The sequence below is a fragment of the Dicentrarchus labrax genome, unplaced genomic scaffold (genome assembly GCF_905237075.1).
Source record: "Dicentrarchus labrax unplaced genomic scaffold, dlabrax2021, whole genome shotgun sequence".
Lineage (NCBI taxonomy): Eukaryota > Metazoa > Chordata > Actinopteri > Moronidae > Dicentrarchus > Dicentrarchus labrax.
The window spans coordinates 15,011,722-15,028,379 of NW_026136723.1; the positions used below are offsets into that span (position 1 = coordinate 15,011,722).

At 40.1% G+C, this 16,658-nt stretch overlaps 1 protein-coding gene across 5 annotated transcripts in view; it reads left to right on the forward strand.

Annotated features, from left to right (window-relative positions):
* elmo1 (engulfment and cell motility 1 (ced-12 homolog, C. elegans)) overlaps positions 1-16,658 on the forward strand; it is a 106,093-nt gene that overhangs the window by 41,174 nt on the left and 48,261 nt on the right. For 2 of the 5 annotated variants that reach the window (XM_051390181.1, XM_051390180.1), the window contains exons 3-15: positions 2,050-2,090; positions 2,332-2,404; positions 2,498-2,548; positions 2,692-2,861; positions 6,655-6,690; positions 8,244-8,343; positions 8,671-8,822; positions 8,977-9,055; positions 10,256-10,297; positions 10,602-10,652; positions 11,170-11,292; positions 12,859-12,984; positions 15,947-16,051. In XM_051390181.1, the coding sequence (XP_051246141.1) occupies positions 2,050-2,090; positions 2,332-2,404; positions 2,498-2,548; positions 2,692-2,861; positions 6,655-6,690; positions 8,244-8,343; positions 8,671-8,822; positions 8,977-9,055; positions 10,256-10,297; positions 10,602-10,652; positions 11,170-11,292; positions 12,859-12,984; positions 15,947-16,051 (1,149 nt within the window). The remainder of the gene's footprint in view (positions 1-2,049; positions 2,091-2,331; positions 2,405-2,497; positions 2,549-2,691; positions 2,862-6,654; positions 6,691-8,243; positions 8,344-8,670; positions 8,823-8,976; positions 9,056-10,255; positions 10,298-10,601; positions 10,653-11,169; positions 11,293-12,858; positions 12,985-15,946; positions 16,052-16,658) is intronic. The other 3 variants (XM_051390182.1, XM_051390183.1, XM_051390184.1) reach the window with 3 other exon arrangements.

Below are 16,658 nucleotides of genomic sequence, written 5' to 3' on the forward strand. Positions count from 1 at the left end.
TGAAATATTGCAAATCTTTACTATTTCTTTGATGATTGAGCATATTAATTGCTCATAAAAATAGCAACAGTAAAAGAATTACCAAACATGCACATTTGTCAGGCATATTCTTCCAAACTTTTGATATTTTATCAATCTTTAATAGTCAGATGAGCATATTACATATAATTTTCTAAAGGACATACTGATACATTTATTTACTTTTAATTTGTCTAAAATTCAGGTTCCAGGTAACATTAAAAAGGTCATAAAATTGCTGTTTGAAACACACAGATGCCCTGTTGTGTAGTACTTTTTGTCTTTAGTCTGGCAGCATACTGTAAGTCCCAGAGAGCCTGAGGATGACAGCAGTGGCGAGCAAGCAGATATTAAGCTAATACTGACTGGCATTGTGCACACACACTCCTTATATTTGTCACCTCATCCCCCCATGTGTATTTTGCAGGCTCTTCATATTCCTCCAATCCCTTTTTCTCTCTGTTCAACATCCACTCTCCTGCCGTCTCTCACTATTATCATCCACTCTCCTCCTTCCTGTGTTTGCTGTTGTTTTCCCTTTATGTCATTCAATTTGCTTATTCCTCACAATTTTTTTTATCTTCTGTTCTCCCCTTTTGTTTGCATAACAATCCACACTCTTCTTTTGTCACCTCTCTGCCTTTCTTTCCCTGTCATATATGCTCACCATCCTCTAGCATTATCTTCTCTTTGTAAGTCCTCATCACTACAGCTTGTGCTCTTTGAAGCTGCCTCTCTCGCTGCTCAGGGTAAACCCCAGCAGTTCAATCGTATCCTCCACAGTGTGCTGTACATTGTGACTGTAGGTTAGATGCTCACTAAATGGCTGTGTGATTTTGTGTACATGTTGATCCCTGTGTGTTTTGAAAAGAGCCATAGCCATCCTTAAAACACTCTGTTGGCTCTTTACATCAATTGGTGGACAAGAGCGACTGGTTGAAATGTAACCTGGGCCAGTAATATTACTGTACTGTAATTTTAAAGGGGTACTCCAGTGATTGAGCATTGTATCTTCATAAAGTCACAGAAGACAATCATCAGAATTGGAGCAGCAGAGGCTGTGATATTCTGACTTTTAGTCTCTAGTACAGTAATGTAATGGTATTTTAACTCATTTTCCTAACCTTAATAATATAAGTTAGACAAGTTTCTTGATTTAGATCAGGAAATATATGATAAACGAACAATAATACAGGCTTTCTGTGAAAAATGTTTCAGGCCCAAGCCAAGATACTCAAACTTTGAGAAGCAGTCTGTGTACTCCTTGTAATGAGTAAACTGAACTTTGTGTGTAAAATGGTCCCCTCCAATACAAGTGAATGTTTCAGTAAGAATCAAGTATCAAAAGTTGGCATTCAATGTTAAATCAGATTCTTAGGCTTGTGTTTTTCTGGTTTCATCAGATATTTCCTGATCTGAAGCAACAAACTTTGAGATTATGTGTTATTTACTCAGAGCTTTCTATTTTTGTAAGTAAGTCCCAGAGCGCCTGAGCATGAAACAGTGGCGAGCAGGCAGATATTAAGCTAATCCTGACTGGCATGTTTTGGCATATTTTATTTAACTAACAACTGCCTTACTGTGTTTTAATCAATAATCTGTAACATTTATATGTATTTAATATGAAATGTATATGTAACTAGAAACTGCATCTGCCAAATCAATGTAATCGAGTCAAAAGTGTGTAGAAGTGTAAAGTTTAAAAAAATGGACATAAAGTACCTCTAACTTAAACAGTAGAACAGTAGTTGAGTAAAGGTAATTTGTTACTTTCCACCACTGTGAAGCAGAATATCACAGCTGCTGACCTGGAAGCAGTCTCACACACAATAATAATGAAGGAAATGCTGTAACAGACATGTTTAGTGATCCTGCATCAGTAGTTGGACAGTTAAATCCAGGCTCCTGATGAGCCTCTCATTGTGCCAGTCTTGTTATATAAAGTAATTGCAGCTCGCTCTGAGTTGACTGTTGTTTTAGGAACTCAAGCTTGGACTGTAGACTAAATGTATTTTTGGCTTTTTTCCGCAGAAAAAGCCTCTCTCAGCCATCATTAAAGAAGTGTGCGAGGGGTAAGTCTGCTGTTAATGTGTCTGTGCACAAGTGCATGCCTTTGGATTTGAAAGTAATTCTCCTAGGACTTCTTGCAAAAGCCTCTCTCTCTCTCTCTCTCTCTCTCTCTCTCTCTCTCTCTCTCTCTCTCTCTCTCTCTCTCTCTCCACACATATACCCTATTAGCTGTATTTTAAGACGTTCTACACTTTAATACCAATTATGCAATGTTTTCATTTCTCTCCTTCCAATGACTTTTAGGTGGTCCTTGGGGAACCATGAAAACTTTGCTCTGCAGATTGCTGATGCAACAAATTTCTACATAACAGAAAAGGTTTGGTAGTATGTTTTTTTTAACTCCAGGTGTGAGATAAAAATATGTCAAGTGCGCACTAACTTCTGCTTTACTCTTGTTATATCTCTACAGAATCGCAATGATATTAAGAACGGCTCAATCCTGCGTTTGACCACCTCTCCTGTAAGTTTTATTTATTAGCAAAATGTCCCACTCTGATCCGTGTGGGTGCACAGAGAGAAAACTCTTGGCATTTTAATGTCTCTCACACAATATACGTGTCTTTTTGCCTTCTGACACCACTGCATCTTCCTCGTCCACTCTAGTACCAGACTGCAGTCCAGCTTCATGAACGGATCCAGTCGTCCAGCATGGATGCCAAGCTGGAGGCTCTGAAAGACCTGGCCAATGCATCCCGGGATATCACCTTTGCCCAAGAGTTCATCAACCTGGACGGCATCTCCCTGCTCACTCAGATGGTGGAGAGTGGGACTGAGTAAGTCAACTGTCCGTCCGTCTTTTAGCTGTTTTGGATTTCCTCCATCGCTGCTGTGTTTTTCTCCCCTGACAATTTCTCATTCTTCTTTGTGTGATGAATTTGGTATGAAAGATAACAGCCATTATGCTGTTTCATTCAAAGTATTTAATTTGTAGCTAAAGAATTTTTCAACAATACGTGTTGTATCTTCACCCACGTATCTGTCCTACAAGTTTTAATAGTACTGCACCTACGCAGGTCTGAGGTCAGTGAGAATCCGGGGTTTGGTTGCACTGTGCATTCTGATTGCTTAAGTTCAAAGCAGCTGAGTTACCTGCTCTCACTTCAAGGCAAGGCAAGTGTATTTGTATAGCACATTTCAACAACAAGGCAATTCTTTACATAAAACATAAAAGGCATCAATTTGTTAAAGCAGCATAAGGCACAATATAAAAACAGTAAATAGAAAATAAAAATAAGATCAGGAGTTACACTTACAGGGCTTAATCAAAAGCCTCAAATCTGATTTAATAAAAGGCAGTGGCAAAAAAAAAAAGTCTTCAGCCTTGATTTAAAAGAAATTTAAAAACCTGCAGTTTTCTGGGAGGGTCATTCTTCCAGATATGTGGTGCATAAAAACTGAAAGTTCCCTCTCCATGTTTAGTTTTGACTTCGGGGACAGAAACCAGACCTGTCCCAGAGGACCTGAGAGGTCTGGATGGTTCATAACATATCAGACCAGACCAGAATGTATTTTGGCTCAGTGCTTTATAAACCAACATCCATATTTTAAAATCAGTTCTTTGACGGACAGGACGCTAGTGTAAAGACCTCAGAAATGTGATGTGATCCACTTTTTTTGGTCTCACAAGCTGCAGTGTGTCTGATTGTGTTCAGTAACATTCATGATTGTATTAAGCAGGATTTATGCTTCTGCATCAGGTGTTACGGCTGGCCATCTGAATGCAGCGTGAATACATTAGGATTTGAAAGCACCACTGCAACACTAGATAGATGTGTCATTATCGGACCGTGTTTCATTATATACATTGTATGCATATTTCATTGTATACATTATATACAGTACCTGTAGTAATCTTGTTTAAAATCTTACATTCACCTTGAGACTTAGAGTGACATGTTTGTCCTGTCCAACTACTGAAAAGAGAACTGCTGCCCTGCAATCATTAAAAAAAAAGTAAAGTAATCTGTTAATTTAACTTTCTTGCACTACCTTTGAAGGGTGTGCAGCAAAAAAAACAATATTATCTACCGGCATTAGAAAGTTGTATGACAAGTAGCCTGACCTGACCAATCACAGGTTTTTCTGTCTCCATGTAATATCTCTGTGGCTGCACATTACATTTTTGAGAAGGTCTACGTCCGCTCCAGTTGAGCCTACAGCATAGCTCCAGAGGCTGTCTGCAAAGCATCCACAGCAAGGGTGTAACGCCATAACGCATGTTAAAGGTGTCATCCAAGTGTGTGACTGCTGAAAAGAGAAGAACTGGCTTGTGAAGAACATGCCCAGGGGCTCCTGTTGGCTTTTGCAGACCATGATAGTGATACTACACACGACTGAGAAGAGAACTCTCCGCTGGTATTTTACTATTTTAGCAGATCCAAAAAGTCACCGTGTGTGTTTTTGTCTGTGTGTGTTGGGCCCTGGAGACCGTCTCAACTGAAGGTTAAAGCAAGGATATTTTTCGCTGAGGTGGAATTTCTCAGCCATGATGCCAGTGGGAGGTGTGTTCGTGTGTGCGTCCCAGTAGCATACTGTGTGAGTGCAAGGCTCCGGTCAGAGTAAAAACCCAGAGGAAAGTTACAGTAAGAGTGCAAATGTGCACGAACACATGCACGCACGCAGACATACGGTGCAAACTGGCAGGGAGGGCAGCAGCGGCAGCCAGTCGTCCAGGACTCTCGTTTTCTGCCTCATGCAACTCTCATTATTCATCCCTTTTACCCAGCAAGAGAAAAGGTAGATTGAAGTATTGTTTGCTTGCATGAGGAGTTGACTCAGACATAGTCATGTCGTAAACACACACTTGTTCAAGGTCAAATATGTTCTTACTACGACACAGTGAAAAAATGTGTGTGTATGTGTGTACATAAAGGGTCAAATTCCGGTCAGATATTTAATGTCTTCTCCTCAGCAGAAACCACTTAATGGTCTCCTGTTTCTGGGTATTAGACAGCAGCACCTCTAGCATTACACTCGCTTTCATTATTTGACAGGAAATCGTTGAAGCCTCTTCTGCTTTTTGTATATAATGCTGAAATGAGCAAATATTTGACACTGTTTAATCTTACTGCAAGGAGCAATCACAGCAGCCCTGGTGATGACTCCACTCTGTTTCTTTCTCTTTCATTAAATATATTTCTCTGTGAATTTCCATCACATCCGTTATTCAGTACTGTGGAGTGGCCTCTGCATGTACGTAAGCAACAGAGAGCGAGTGGTTGCTGCATTTCCATCTCAACAGAAGGAGCTTATGAAACACAGACACGCAGATAGATATCAGTGACTGACACACACACAAACACACACATACTCATTAGTGTGCCTGCCAACCAACTTGGTGAACTGTAATTATTCAAGGGGCTCAATGCTGGAAACTCTTGAGGGCAGAGCGGTGCTGTGATCTAATGCTTCTGCCAGAGATGTTGTACCACATTCATGTGGAAATCAGTTGGCTGCTGCGGCTGCTGCTGCTGCTGCTGCTGCTGCCTCCTACAGGAGCTCCACAAGTCAAAGGCAGATATCGCCCTCTACTGACCAAAGTATGGGACATCTGATTGTTAAAGGTTCTTCTTGACACAGTAGTTGTTCAGAATGTACAGTGCAACTTCAAGTTCAACCAGCTTATTAAAGGGTGTTATTACTTACAGAAACAACAGGAAGAGGGATGTTCATGTTGGTTTAAAGGTTCAGTTTACACAAAAATCACATTTTCTCATTTATCTGTAGTGATCTCTAACCATGTAGGCAGTTCTGGTTGTATTTGTCCAGTTTTAGAAATATCTGACTCTGATAGTTTTGCTGCCACCGCAGTACAATGTAAGTGAATGTCTTTTTGTTTAGAAAATTTACTGAAAAGTCCAATTTTAAAGAAAGAAATAGTCCCTAATGAAAATAGTGTGTTCTGTGGACTATACAATTTCAGCTAAGATATTTTTTCCCTTTGCTAATCCCATGGTATGTTTATTTGTACTTTGATTGCTGTAGCATTTCATTTCAAATACAATATGCATGACCATAATGGGATATTCAACACAGATTACAGCACATGCAAGGAAACAGAGTAGAGGGTTTGGTTTTCTTTTTGGTACACACAGTGAACCTGTCACCCCAAACTTTTGAGGTGTGAAAACCAGATTTTTTTTAAAATTGTTTTCTTAAATGAAAGTGTTGTCGATCATTTCTGTGCATTGTCGTCTCTACCCAAGCTTGCTGTGTGACAGTAAGGTTGACAGCCTACTGCTTTTTCAACTGTTTCTGCTTGGCATGCTTTTAATGTTTAATAAGTAGGCTTACTGGTAAGAGAGGTGTGTACTATAAGTTGGTGTATGAAAATTTGTGTTGACATTTAATTTCAGTTCAGCTTATGTTTGAATTTATACAATAAGAAAGCATTTTTATGATGTGTAACAGACTGGCTTGGAGTCTGGTCTCTTCTTTGTACATGTACGCATTGACAAATCCCCAGATTGGATGCGTGTTATTCGCTGCACTGTGCTGACTAAGACAAAAAGGTTTGGTTGTTTTGATTCCCCCCTTTGACACCAAAGTTTCCCAAATCTTTTGCAGGCGCTATCAGAAACTACAGAAGATAATGAAGCCCTGGTAAGCCCCCCCCAGCCGTTTAACGTCATTGGCTCTGTGCTCTTCCTAACCTGCTGGCCAAGTCTGCATGATTAAGACTCTTGCCCCAGTGCCTTATGGGAAATTTATATATGTATAACACAGCCACTTACAGGCCTCAATTTTTGCATGTGGTTTTGGGCAACAGACTAAAACTTCTTCCTAATTCATCAACACAGACTTAAAGAAGACCAAGATTTATCTCTAAGAACCTAATGAAATAAGAAATCTGTTAAAACCAATGCATTTTTACAATTAGATGTTTAGCACAGCTACATGTATTATTACTTACTCGTCAGTGCTTACCCCGAAATCTTGGTGTTCTTTACAAAATGGTGCTCAGACTGAGGGGATTGTCTGTAGGCTCACTGTGAGCCAGCTATTTTTCTTACTTTCTCTTCAACATTATTAGTCAATAGCTTTTATCACCACAGGAGAATCATCCATCCATCAACAGGGTTTCTTTTACTCTGCCTCCATAAATGTATTGTTTAATGTCCGTATTCTACAGTTTCATATATTGTGTAGCTAACTTCATTATGTCATCTAAATGCCCAGTACCATCTGCAAAAGCCGTTGCGTCCTTCAGCTGTGGGTTACTAATCTTCCATTTGACTGTTCACTAATCACCTACCTTGCAACTAACCTGAAAATTCATTATAAAATATGAAACAGATCATTACTTACTTTTTATAAATAAAAGAGATTTTAAGATTTTTTTGTCTTATTTATAGCACCATAGGTTTGTATATTTCCATGTCACCTTGATAGAACTAGCAACTAGACCAGTAATAACATACATGTTACACAAGGATAAACCAGCAAAAGATTCAGTGCAGTGGGGTTCTGCAATGCCAGCCTTAAGCAGTAGAGGTCAGTATTGTAAAATGTATTGGTGAAGCCTTAAAACATATGAAAGCTGTTTTGTAACACAAAATAGCAGAAATAACTCCAATCTATTCCACTATGAGTTATGTGCAGGTTAGAACTCGTAGATTTTAATGTGATTTCTAAATTTCTCATTAAGTACGTGCAGCAGTAATATGTCTCTGATACAACAGCTGTTTAATGTGTTTCCTGCTTCGGCCTCTTGTGACTCTTGCAGAGTGATTTATTTCTCCAGATATTTGTGTAACTGCATGACTTCACTCTATTATGTAGTTTTCTGGTCCTGATTGAACGCCGCACTGTGCTGCCCGGCTCCTGCTGGCTTTCTGATGGCCCCTGCTGTCTCTTTGAAGGCCAGTCTGTCTGCACTGCATCGCAAACCTCTGTCCCATTTCTTCCTCTCTTCCAGTCTCTGTTTTTGTCTTTCTCAAGCAAGCCTGGTTGGAGCATTGAACTTATGTTCTTCTGTCCCCTCTCCGCCACCTCTCTCTCTCTTTCTCTGCTGACCGCTCATTCCTCGTTATGTTCCAAGCCATCTGGGCTTTGCAGCTATTCACTGGTCCAAACCATCTGCTGGAGAGAAGTTTCCTATGGTATGTGTGTGTGTGTGTGTGTGTGTGTGTGTGTGTGTGTGTGTTGTCTTGTAGTTTTGGTGACCTGCTGTCCTTCACTCTGACGGCCTTCGTGGAGCTCATGGACCATGGCATCGTCTCCTGGGACACTTTCTCTGTGGCCTTTATCAAGAAGGTCAGCCAAGAAAATATGTCAGGGTTTTAGAGAGGACTTTATTTATATTTATAATGCTGCTGTTATTGAATTCATGTTTGCATCCTAGATTTCAGCACATTTGTATGACATATTCCTTTTGACACAACATTAGCTGTTACTGTACATAGAAAATTTAACTAAAAGCAGATTGGTGGTTTTGCCTAAAAATTATCTCCAGGTGTCAAAAGGAAGTTTGTTTTTCGCTGTCCTCCACTTTCCTTTTAGTATCTGTAGTCATTACATCTCATACATTATTCAGTGTTTTCTGTAGATTCCTTTATCTCTCCTGCTCTGTACCTCCTGCAGATTGCCAGCTATGTGAACAAGTCCGCCATGGACACGGCAGTGCTGCAGCGGTCCCTGGCCATCCTGGAGTCCATGGTGCTCAACAGTCAGGATCTTTATCACAAGGTGGCGCAAGAGATCACCATTGGACAGCTCATTCCACATCTTCAGGGGTGAGTGGATCAGTAAACTGTAGGGGCATTAATTATCTTGAATCATTCTATCAGTATATTAGTGGTGAATGCATCTCAAACCACATGGGTAGAGGATAATTAACCACTTATTTGTCAAGTTAATTATCTTATTTGTGCTATTTTTCAATTCCAGGACTGATCAAGATATTCAGACCTACACTATTGCTGTCATCAATGCTCTCTTCCTCAAAGCTCCTGAGGAAAAGAGACAGGTGAGAATGCACGCACAGTACTTTCACACTCTACTTTCATTCATCATTTTCACAATGCAGTGAGCTTTACATGATGCCTTCACATGTTTCTACATCAGCATTGTTGTACTGTGACAGTGTACTTTCTGTGTATGTTTGTAAGATTTTCATGTGTGTATACTACGGTACAGTATAGTGTAACAGTAAAATCTCGTAGAACAGAAGTGCTTTAAGTGTAAAAGCCCAACAAACCCCATTTTTCCCTACTCATCTGTCTCTTCATTCCCATTCCTCAACCATGCTCTCATTTCTCGACTCATCTCTCTATCTCTATCTCTCTCTCTCTCTCTCGCTCTCACCTACGTCACGCTTTGCCCTGTGGCTAATCACATGATCCCCTGTATCAGCACCATAGGGTCCAGCGATGTGCTGTGACATTAATAATGAATGATGCTAACCCAAAGCTTTTCTCCTGTGCAGCACACAAAGTTGAAGACACGCTTTGCAGAAATAAGCTTCACAGCCCCACCACATACAGATTGTAGCACACTCTGGTGTTGCAGTGCTCCTTTTTTTTGCTGAGGCCAAATTTGCACATTTTGGCAATTTGACAAGAGTCTGCTCGAATCAGATTCATGTGGTTTGGCTGGTAGCAATTTTAAGCAAATTTATTGGGTTGTTTTAGGTGATAAGTGAACGATGTCTTCCTGTCTCAGGTGCAGGCATGTGTGGTAATATAAGTTTATAGCAGACAGTTTTATTTCTGCAGGGAGCCAGGTTTTATAATGTGATATGGGACAGCACCTGTTCATCATGTCACAGATGACTGTGATGATGAGATTTTAAAACGTGTGAGGGGCTAATGATACTACTTCGGTTCTGAGTTTGTGCCGTGTGTGACTTAAAGGACAGATGAGTGTGTGTGTGTGTGTGTGTGTGTGTGTGTGTGTGTGTGTGTGTGTGTGTGTGTGTGTGTGTGTGTGTGGTAAGGACTCGACCATCAGTAAAGCTATTATTATGCCCCCCCACCCCACCACCACTCACCATTCTGCTGACTCCGTTGCCTCCCCCCTCTCCCTCCAGAAGCTGCACCACTGACAGAAATTTTTTTTTTTTTTTTTACCTCCTCTCAGGCTCTCTTTTTTTCTCTACATTCACTCACTCGCCCTTCTCTGTCTCTCTGTCTCTGACTTTGTTTCCTCACTGCACACGATATGGTAGTGTGATGAGCACATTGTGGACATCCTAAATTGTCCCCTGACAGTAAGTGCACCCTTGATTAGCACACTTTGTAGTTTGCACTGTAGAAGACATCAGTTAGTGCATTTAGTATCCCTTCTTAAGATTAAGTTATTTTTTGGGGATGGCTTTCTTATTTTTCACGGCCTGTCACTGCTGACTTTGCAGTGTGCGGTGGCAGTTTTTGTTTATTTTCCCCACATTCATTCCTCATAAAAACATAGAATACCCTATAAAAATGTATTAATTTTGTTGGCATATTGTTGTGTCTCATCTTTCTCTTTCTCTCTCACTCTCTGCTCTCCTTCTTTTCTTTCTCCCTTTATAGGAGATGGCCCATATTCTTGCACAGAAACAGCTGCGCTCCATCATTCTCAGTGTAAGTATAACCATGCCTTTCTCCCCCTCACCTCTCTAGTGTATCCCTGAGTCTCTGTGTTTCCTTCTTCTGTCTTTGTCTCTCTTTTATCTCTGTTCGGGTTTATGCCTCTGCACCAGACTGATATCAGAAAGGAAAACGACACCTGCCACTTCTGCCTCTGTCTCACATTGTTGGTTATTATCTACTGTGCTTACTTTCTCACACCTGTTCCCCTTTTTCCTTTCTTTCATCCTCTCCCTTGTGTTAAATCTAATTTCGCCCTCTCCTTTTCCCTCATCTGACTTATGCTTTCTAATCCTCGTCATTCACTCCCAAATCCTCTTTTCCTTTGTTATCTCGTACCATCTTCCTCCAAAATCCATGTCTTGTCTATCTGACCCCAAAACCCATGCTCTCTCCTTCACCTTCTCTTTGCACATCTAACACTTCCGCTCCCTTCTCTGATCTACTCTCCCCTGCTCCTCTACACCCCCCTCATCCTCTCCCTCCTCTGTTTGTCCTCCACATCGTGCAGAACGTGATCCGAAGCCCCACACCCATCAACGATGAAATGGCCCACCAGCTGTACGTGCTGCAGGTGCTCACCTTCAACCTGCTGGAGGACCGCATGATGACCAAGATGGATCCCCAGGACCAGGTGGGGGACTGTGAATGATGCGGGTGACAAATGGAGGGATGGATGAAGGGTTGGATGCCAAAAAGGGAAATGATTATGATTATCATTATCTATAAACTAAACATATGTGATAAAGTCACTAGTGGCAGTAGATTAACTCAGCTTTGTTCAGCCTTAGTTAATTAGGTGTAGTCTGAGTTTATATTCCAGTAAATACACAAGCTATTGAAAGAACTAAGAAATCTTAAAATACATGCATATGTAGTAGAAGAAGATCAGCCAGACTGATTGATATTTTTTCGTCATGTAGCTTATTTTAGTTAAGTAAGTTAACTCTGATCTGATGCTCTCCCATTTGTTTCTTCTCAAGACGTTAATCTTTAAAAATGGGTCACAAATACACTCAGTGGCAACTTTATTAGTTACGCATGTAAAATCTAGTGCCATCCAATACAACTGTTCTGCCATAAATTTGAACTTTTATAACAATACTAATGTTCAGTTCTGATTTACATCATCACAGAGGTATTAATTTAACGATATGTTTATTACCGAGGTTTTAGCTTGTAGAGGTGTTGAAATGGACTACATGATATTGTGAAGTATTTGTAATGTTTTGTCAAGTACAACACCCCACTAACTGCAACCTCAATAATACATACATCGCTGAAGAAAAACTGGCCATTATAAGATTCCTATACTCAAATATGTGGCAGAGCTGTTGCATTGGATTGCATTCGATTGCACAGGGGTATACAGTTTAATTTCTAGAAAGTAAGCTGAGTAATTACCTAAAACAGCTGGGAACTGTAGTTTTTAGCAAATGTCACTCAAACAGGAGGAATTGGTGTATTTGGGGACTATTTCTAGCCGTGGATTGATACACATTTTGTGCTTTTGTAACAATTTCTGACAGTAAGGCAGGGGTATGTGGGATTTTGACTCAAAATAAACTACAGTGCCCATAACAACAGCATGTCACATAGTGCGATATTATGGCTTTTGGACAACAATGGAGCTTAATGGCACAGAGGAATATTAGGATGGATTCATTGTTTGTTTTTTGGCTTTTCATTGGATTTGACAGTAAGAAAAATATAGAACATCACCAGACTTGTCATTTGAAATGAGACATGAGGTAAACAGAATAATAAGTAGTCAGAAAAATCCTGTCTAACTGTAGTCTACGTTCAACAAGTAACCTCAAACCATGCAGGTGTGCAAAAAACAATCCCCAAGAAAACCTTTTCAGGAAAAAGAAGAGGTACATCTCAATAGAGTAATCCTCCACCAGGACAGTCGAACATGATACAGCTGCCGGGAGTAAACGATCATTAATCTTTTATTCAGTAGCTTGTGGGCAGTTAAGGCATGATCCGGCCAGGTTTCTAAAAAACTGTTATTTTAGGTTGGCAAAGTAATAAAAACAGTGGAGCGACATGGCTGTTGGCCAGGTTGCCTTAGGCACCGCAAAACCCCAGACAGCGAAGATGAGGCTGAAACATTCTTAAATTATAAAATGGTGAATGGAAAAAAAGACAGATGGATTTATGAGCAGCACTTTTATATTCTTCTCTGTGTGTGCAGGCTCAGAGGGACATCATATTTGAGCTGCGGAGAATTGCCTTCGACGTGGAGTGTGAGCCCAACAGTGGCAGCATCGAGAAACGCAAGTCCATGTACACCCGCGACTACAAGAAACTCGGCTTTATTGTAAGTTTGACATGTTTTCTCACAAGGTCTCTCATCTACTACACACACACACACACACACACACACACACACACACACACACACAAACACAAACACAAACACAAACCTGAGATCAGAAAGGAAAACATGACCCAGTCTGTCCACACAGGACGGCTGTTAAATGGACATGATTGTCCTTCACTTCAAAATCCGCAGATTAAAGAATGTGTGTATCTGTCACGGCATGCCCAAAGAAATGGGTTTTGAACAGTGGTGGAAGAAGTATTTAGGTCCTTTACATAGAAAGTAAACGTACTTATACAACAACAAGTATAAATATTGTCAGCAGTAAAGTTTTAGCATCAAAATATAAATAGAAGACTAATGGTCCATGTGGCCGACATATTTAGTAGAATGTTGATACTGATGCATCAATGCATAAGCAGCATTTTACTGTTGTAGCTGCTCATGGTCTGTAACGTGTTGGTCGGGCTCCCATCAAAGGGTCACATGATAAATCTGATGGATCATGAGATCATTAATTTAATATATATATATATAAACCCAAGTCTTAATCAGAAAAGTAAGTGGAGTTAAATATTTTCCTCTTAAATGTAGTGTTAAATATAACTTCGAATAAAATGGATATTCTCAAGTAGAAGTACCTCAAAATTAATTTTAGTATTTGAGTAAATTTAATTTTCCGTTTAAGAGTGCCTTTTTCTGTGTTTATTTATGTTAACCTATATATGTATTATACTGTATTTCCTCTTTTTCTCTCCATAAAATGTATTTGTTTACTACTTTTCTCATCCTGTCATCTGCCTACCTTCAGGCATGCATGTTTTTAATGAACTGTATGTGTGTGTGTGTGTGTGTGTGTGTGTGTGTGTGTGTGTGTGTGTGTGTGTGTGTGTGTGTGTGTGTGTGTGTGTGTGTGTGTGTGTGTGTGTGTGTGTGTGTGTGTGTGTGTGTGTGTGTGTGTGGTATTGTACGCAGTGGTCTAACTATAGCTTAAGAACTTGAACTAAACCCACTGTGTCTCAGTGTAAGCCCAGAGCTGTTTTGGGGCTCTTCCCATCCACACTCCCACTGCAGTGTGCTCAGTAAAGATAAGGACAATTGGACTGCCTTGTCTCCACTAGTGTGGAGAAAACTCACCCTAAAATCCTTAGTCTGCTTTCCATGCTAGACAGCTTTGCAGACACACACACACACACACACACACACACACACACACACACAAAACATATACTGCACACACTCAACCCATAATTCTCTAGATAGATCTTATCACTGCTGAGATAATTTGTTTGCTGTCTAATGCCTTCAGGTTCTTTAAGTAGGGGTTGTTGCACACGCTGCAATATTTTTTTTTATACATGTCCATATGAGGGTGTTTTTTAAGATATGCATGTGCCTGGGTGTCTGTTTCTGTTTTAAGCCTATAAGTCTGCTTCCTGTCAGGCAGAATTACAAAACTGATGAGCCAGGTCTCAATGTCCTCCATTCCTCTTTCATCCTCTGCTTTCCTTCCTCCTATTCCGCTTTCCTTCTGCAACATCCTGTCTCACCTTTTAAACTCAAGGTGAGGCTTAGAGTGATGTGTTTGCACGTGTAGCCGTGGATTTAATCATTAGTCGACTGAATTCTTCTGCGATATCTGGGAGGAGTTAAGTGTGATAGATTGTGACAGCAGAGGCAGCATATATCTGCATATCTCATACAATATTTAGATGCTATGGGAGGTGGTGGTGGTGTAGAGGCTAAAGAAGCAGGCTTGTTATCGCAAAGTTTTTAGTTTGTTTCTTGAAATTTGAGGTATTAGTGCTTTTACGCTAGTCCAAACTAAATATTCTTTATACTTGAATTCATTTTAGACCATTTAGCACATACACACATAACACTCTTCACTTAAGTTTTACAACCTACTTACATCTGCATTCTTATCATAATAATTATAACCTAACCTAATAATAATTCTGCTGATTTTTTTGTTGGTCTTTTCTGTACACACAACATCTATTACATTATCTGTCCTGGGAGAGGGATCCCTTCTCTGTTGCTCTTTTGGAGGTTTCTTTCCCTTATCCAAATTGAGACTCTTAAAGACAGAGGGTGTCGTATGCTGTACAGATTGTAAATCCCCTTAAGGCAAATTTTGATTTGTGATATTGGGCTATAATTTGGTTTTTGCTAATTTGTTGGCATTTTAAAAAGTCAGTTACTTCTTCATTAGGTTTGAAACAGGGACTGTTTTAGAAAAATCTCAATTTAGAGGTGTGTTCAAGGGCATTTTCACATCCAGCATCAAAAGTATTCAAATTAAAGCCAACCCCCCCCCAAAAGAAAAAACAAGAATGAAAACCATGGACACGAAATGAAATGAAGGATGTTAATGTGGTAGTTTGTTGCCTTAAAATAATAAGCCAAAGTTAGAACATTTTTGGTAAATTTAACATGAGATTTCTGTATTTCTGTTTTTGTCTTGGCTTCACAGGTTCCAAGTGGGCGAGCATATGTTGGAAAAAGCTGACCTCATGTACTTACGTGCACCAATCAGAATTTAACAATATTTGAATTAATTTATACTTTTTTTATGGTGCCAGGCCACTGTCAATCAATCCTTCTTAATGAAAAATATCTAGGGAGGATTTTTTCTTCTGATCTTTAATTTTGAGCTTATTTTTTGGGTATTTATTGTTATCAAGTTGCCATGCAACATACCCATAACATAACTGAGAATGGAGTAACTATTCCAAAATAAAATATCTTACTTCACTATGTACTTCAGTGGTGGTTCTTGAACCCGAACAGCAGGAAACCTGGTGTACTGTGTAACTCCCAGTGTGATTGCCTGTTTCTTTGTGCTGAGAAAAAGAGCCCATTCAGTGGATTATACCTAAAAGAATAAAGGCTAAAAAGGGATTGGGTTATGTGTGTTTAAGTCCATGTCTCACCCTCCTTCTCCTCTGTGTCTCAGAACCACGTCAATCCAGCTGTGGATTTCACCCAGATTCCTCCAGGCATGTTGGCTCTGGATAACATGCTGTATTTTGCCAGACATCACCAGGACGCCTACATCAGGGTAAACATGCACGTACTCTTTCCTATGCAGTTCTACCCCATGCAGAGATGCTAACACACATACACACTGCTCAGTGAGTTCTATGGTGTTATGTTCCTCCTCGTCACCTCCGTTTCCTACCAAACCTTCTTCCCTCCAGCTCATTCACTTGTTTGTGGTTTCTGGCTCGTTCCCAAATTTTCTTTCAGCTAAAACTGCATTTCATGAAGTTGCTCTGCCCAGACAATAGAAATGATTTAATTCCTTTCAGTGTCAGTCCCTGAGTGGCAGTGTAACAACTTTAAGCATTTTTGTCATTTTCACATGACAGTCAGCATGATTTTACACACTGGGTAATAGACTCATACTATAACGGCAGTGATTGTCTGTAATGGGATGGTATTCACTGGTTTGATGATTAGTGTGTGCAAGTTTCCACTTTCTCTTTCAAGTTAGTCGGAACCATTTTACAGCAGCTGTCTGGAACTCTAATTGTAATTGAAATTTGTGTCTATTTGTATCAGCTGCGCGCATGCTGCAGTTTAATCGCCACATCTGCAAGTGTGTGTGTGTGTGTGTGTGTGTGTGTGTGTGTGTGTGTGTGTGTGTGTGTGTGTATACTGTGTCA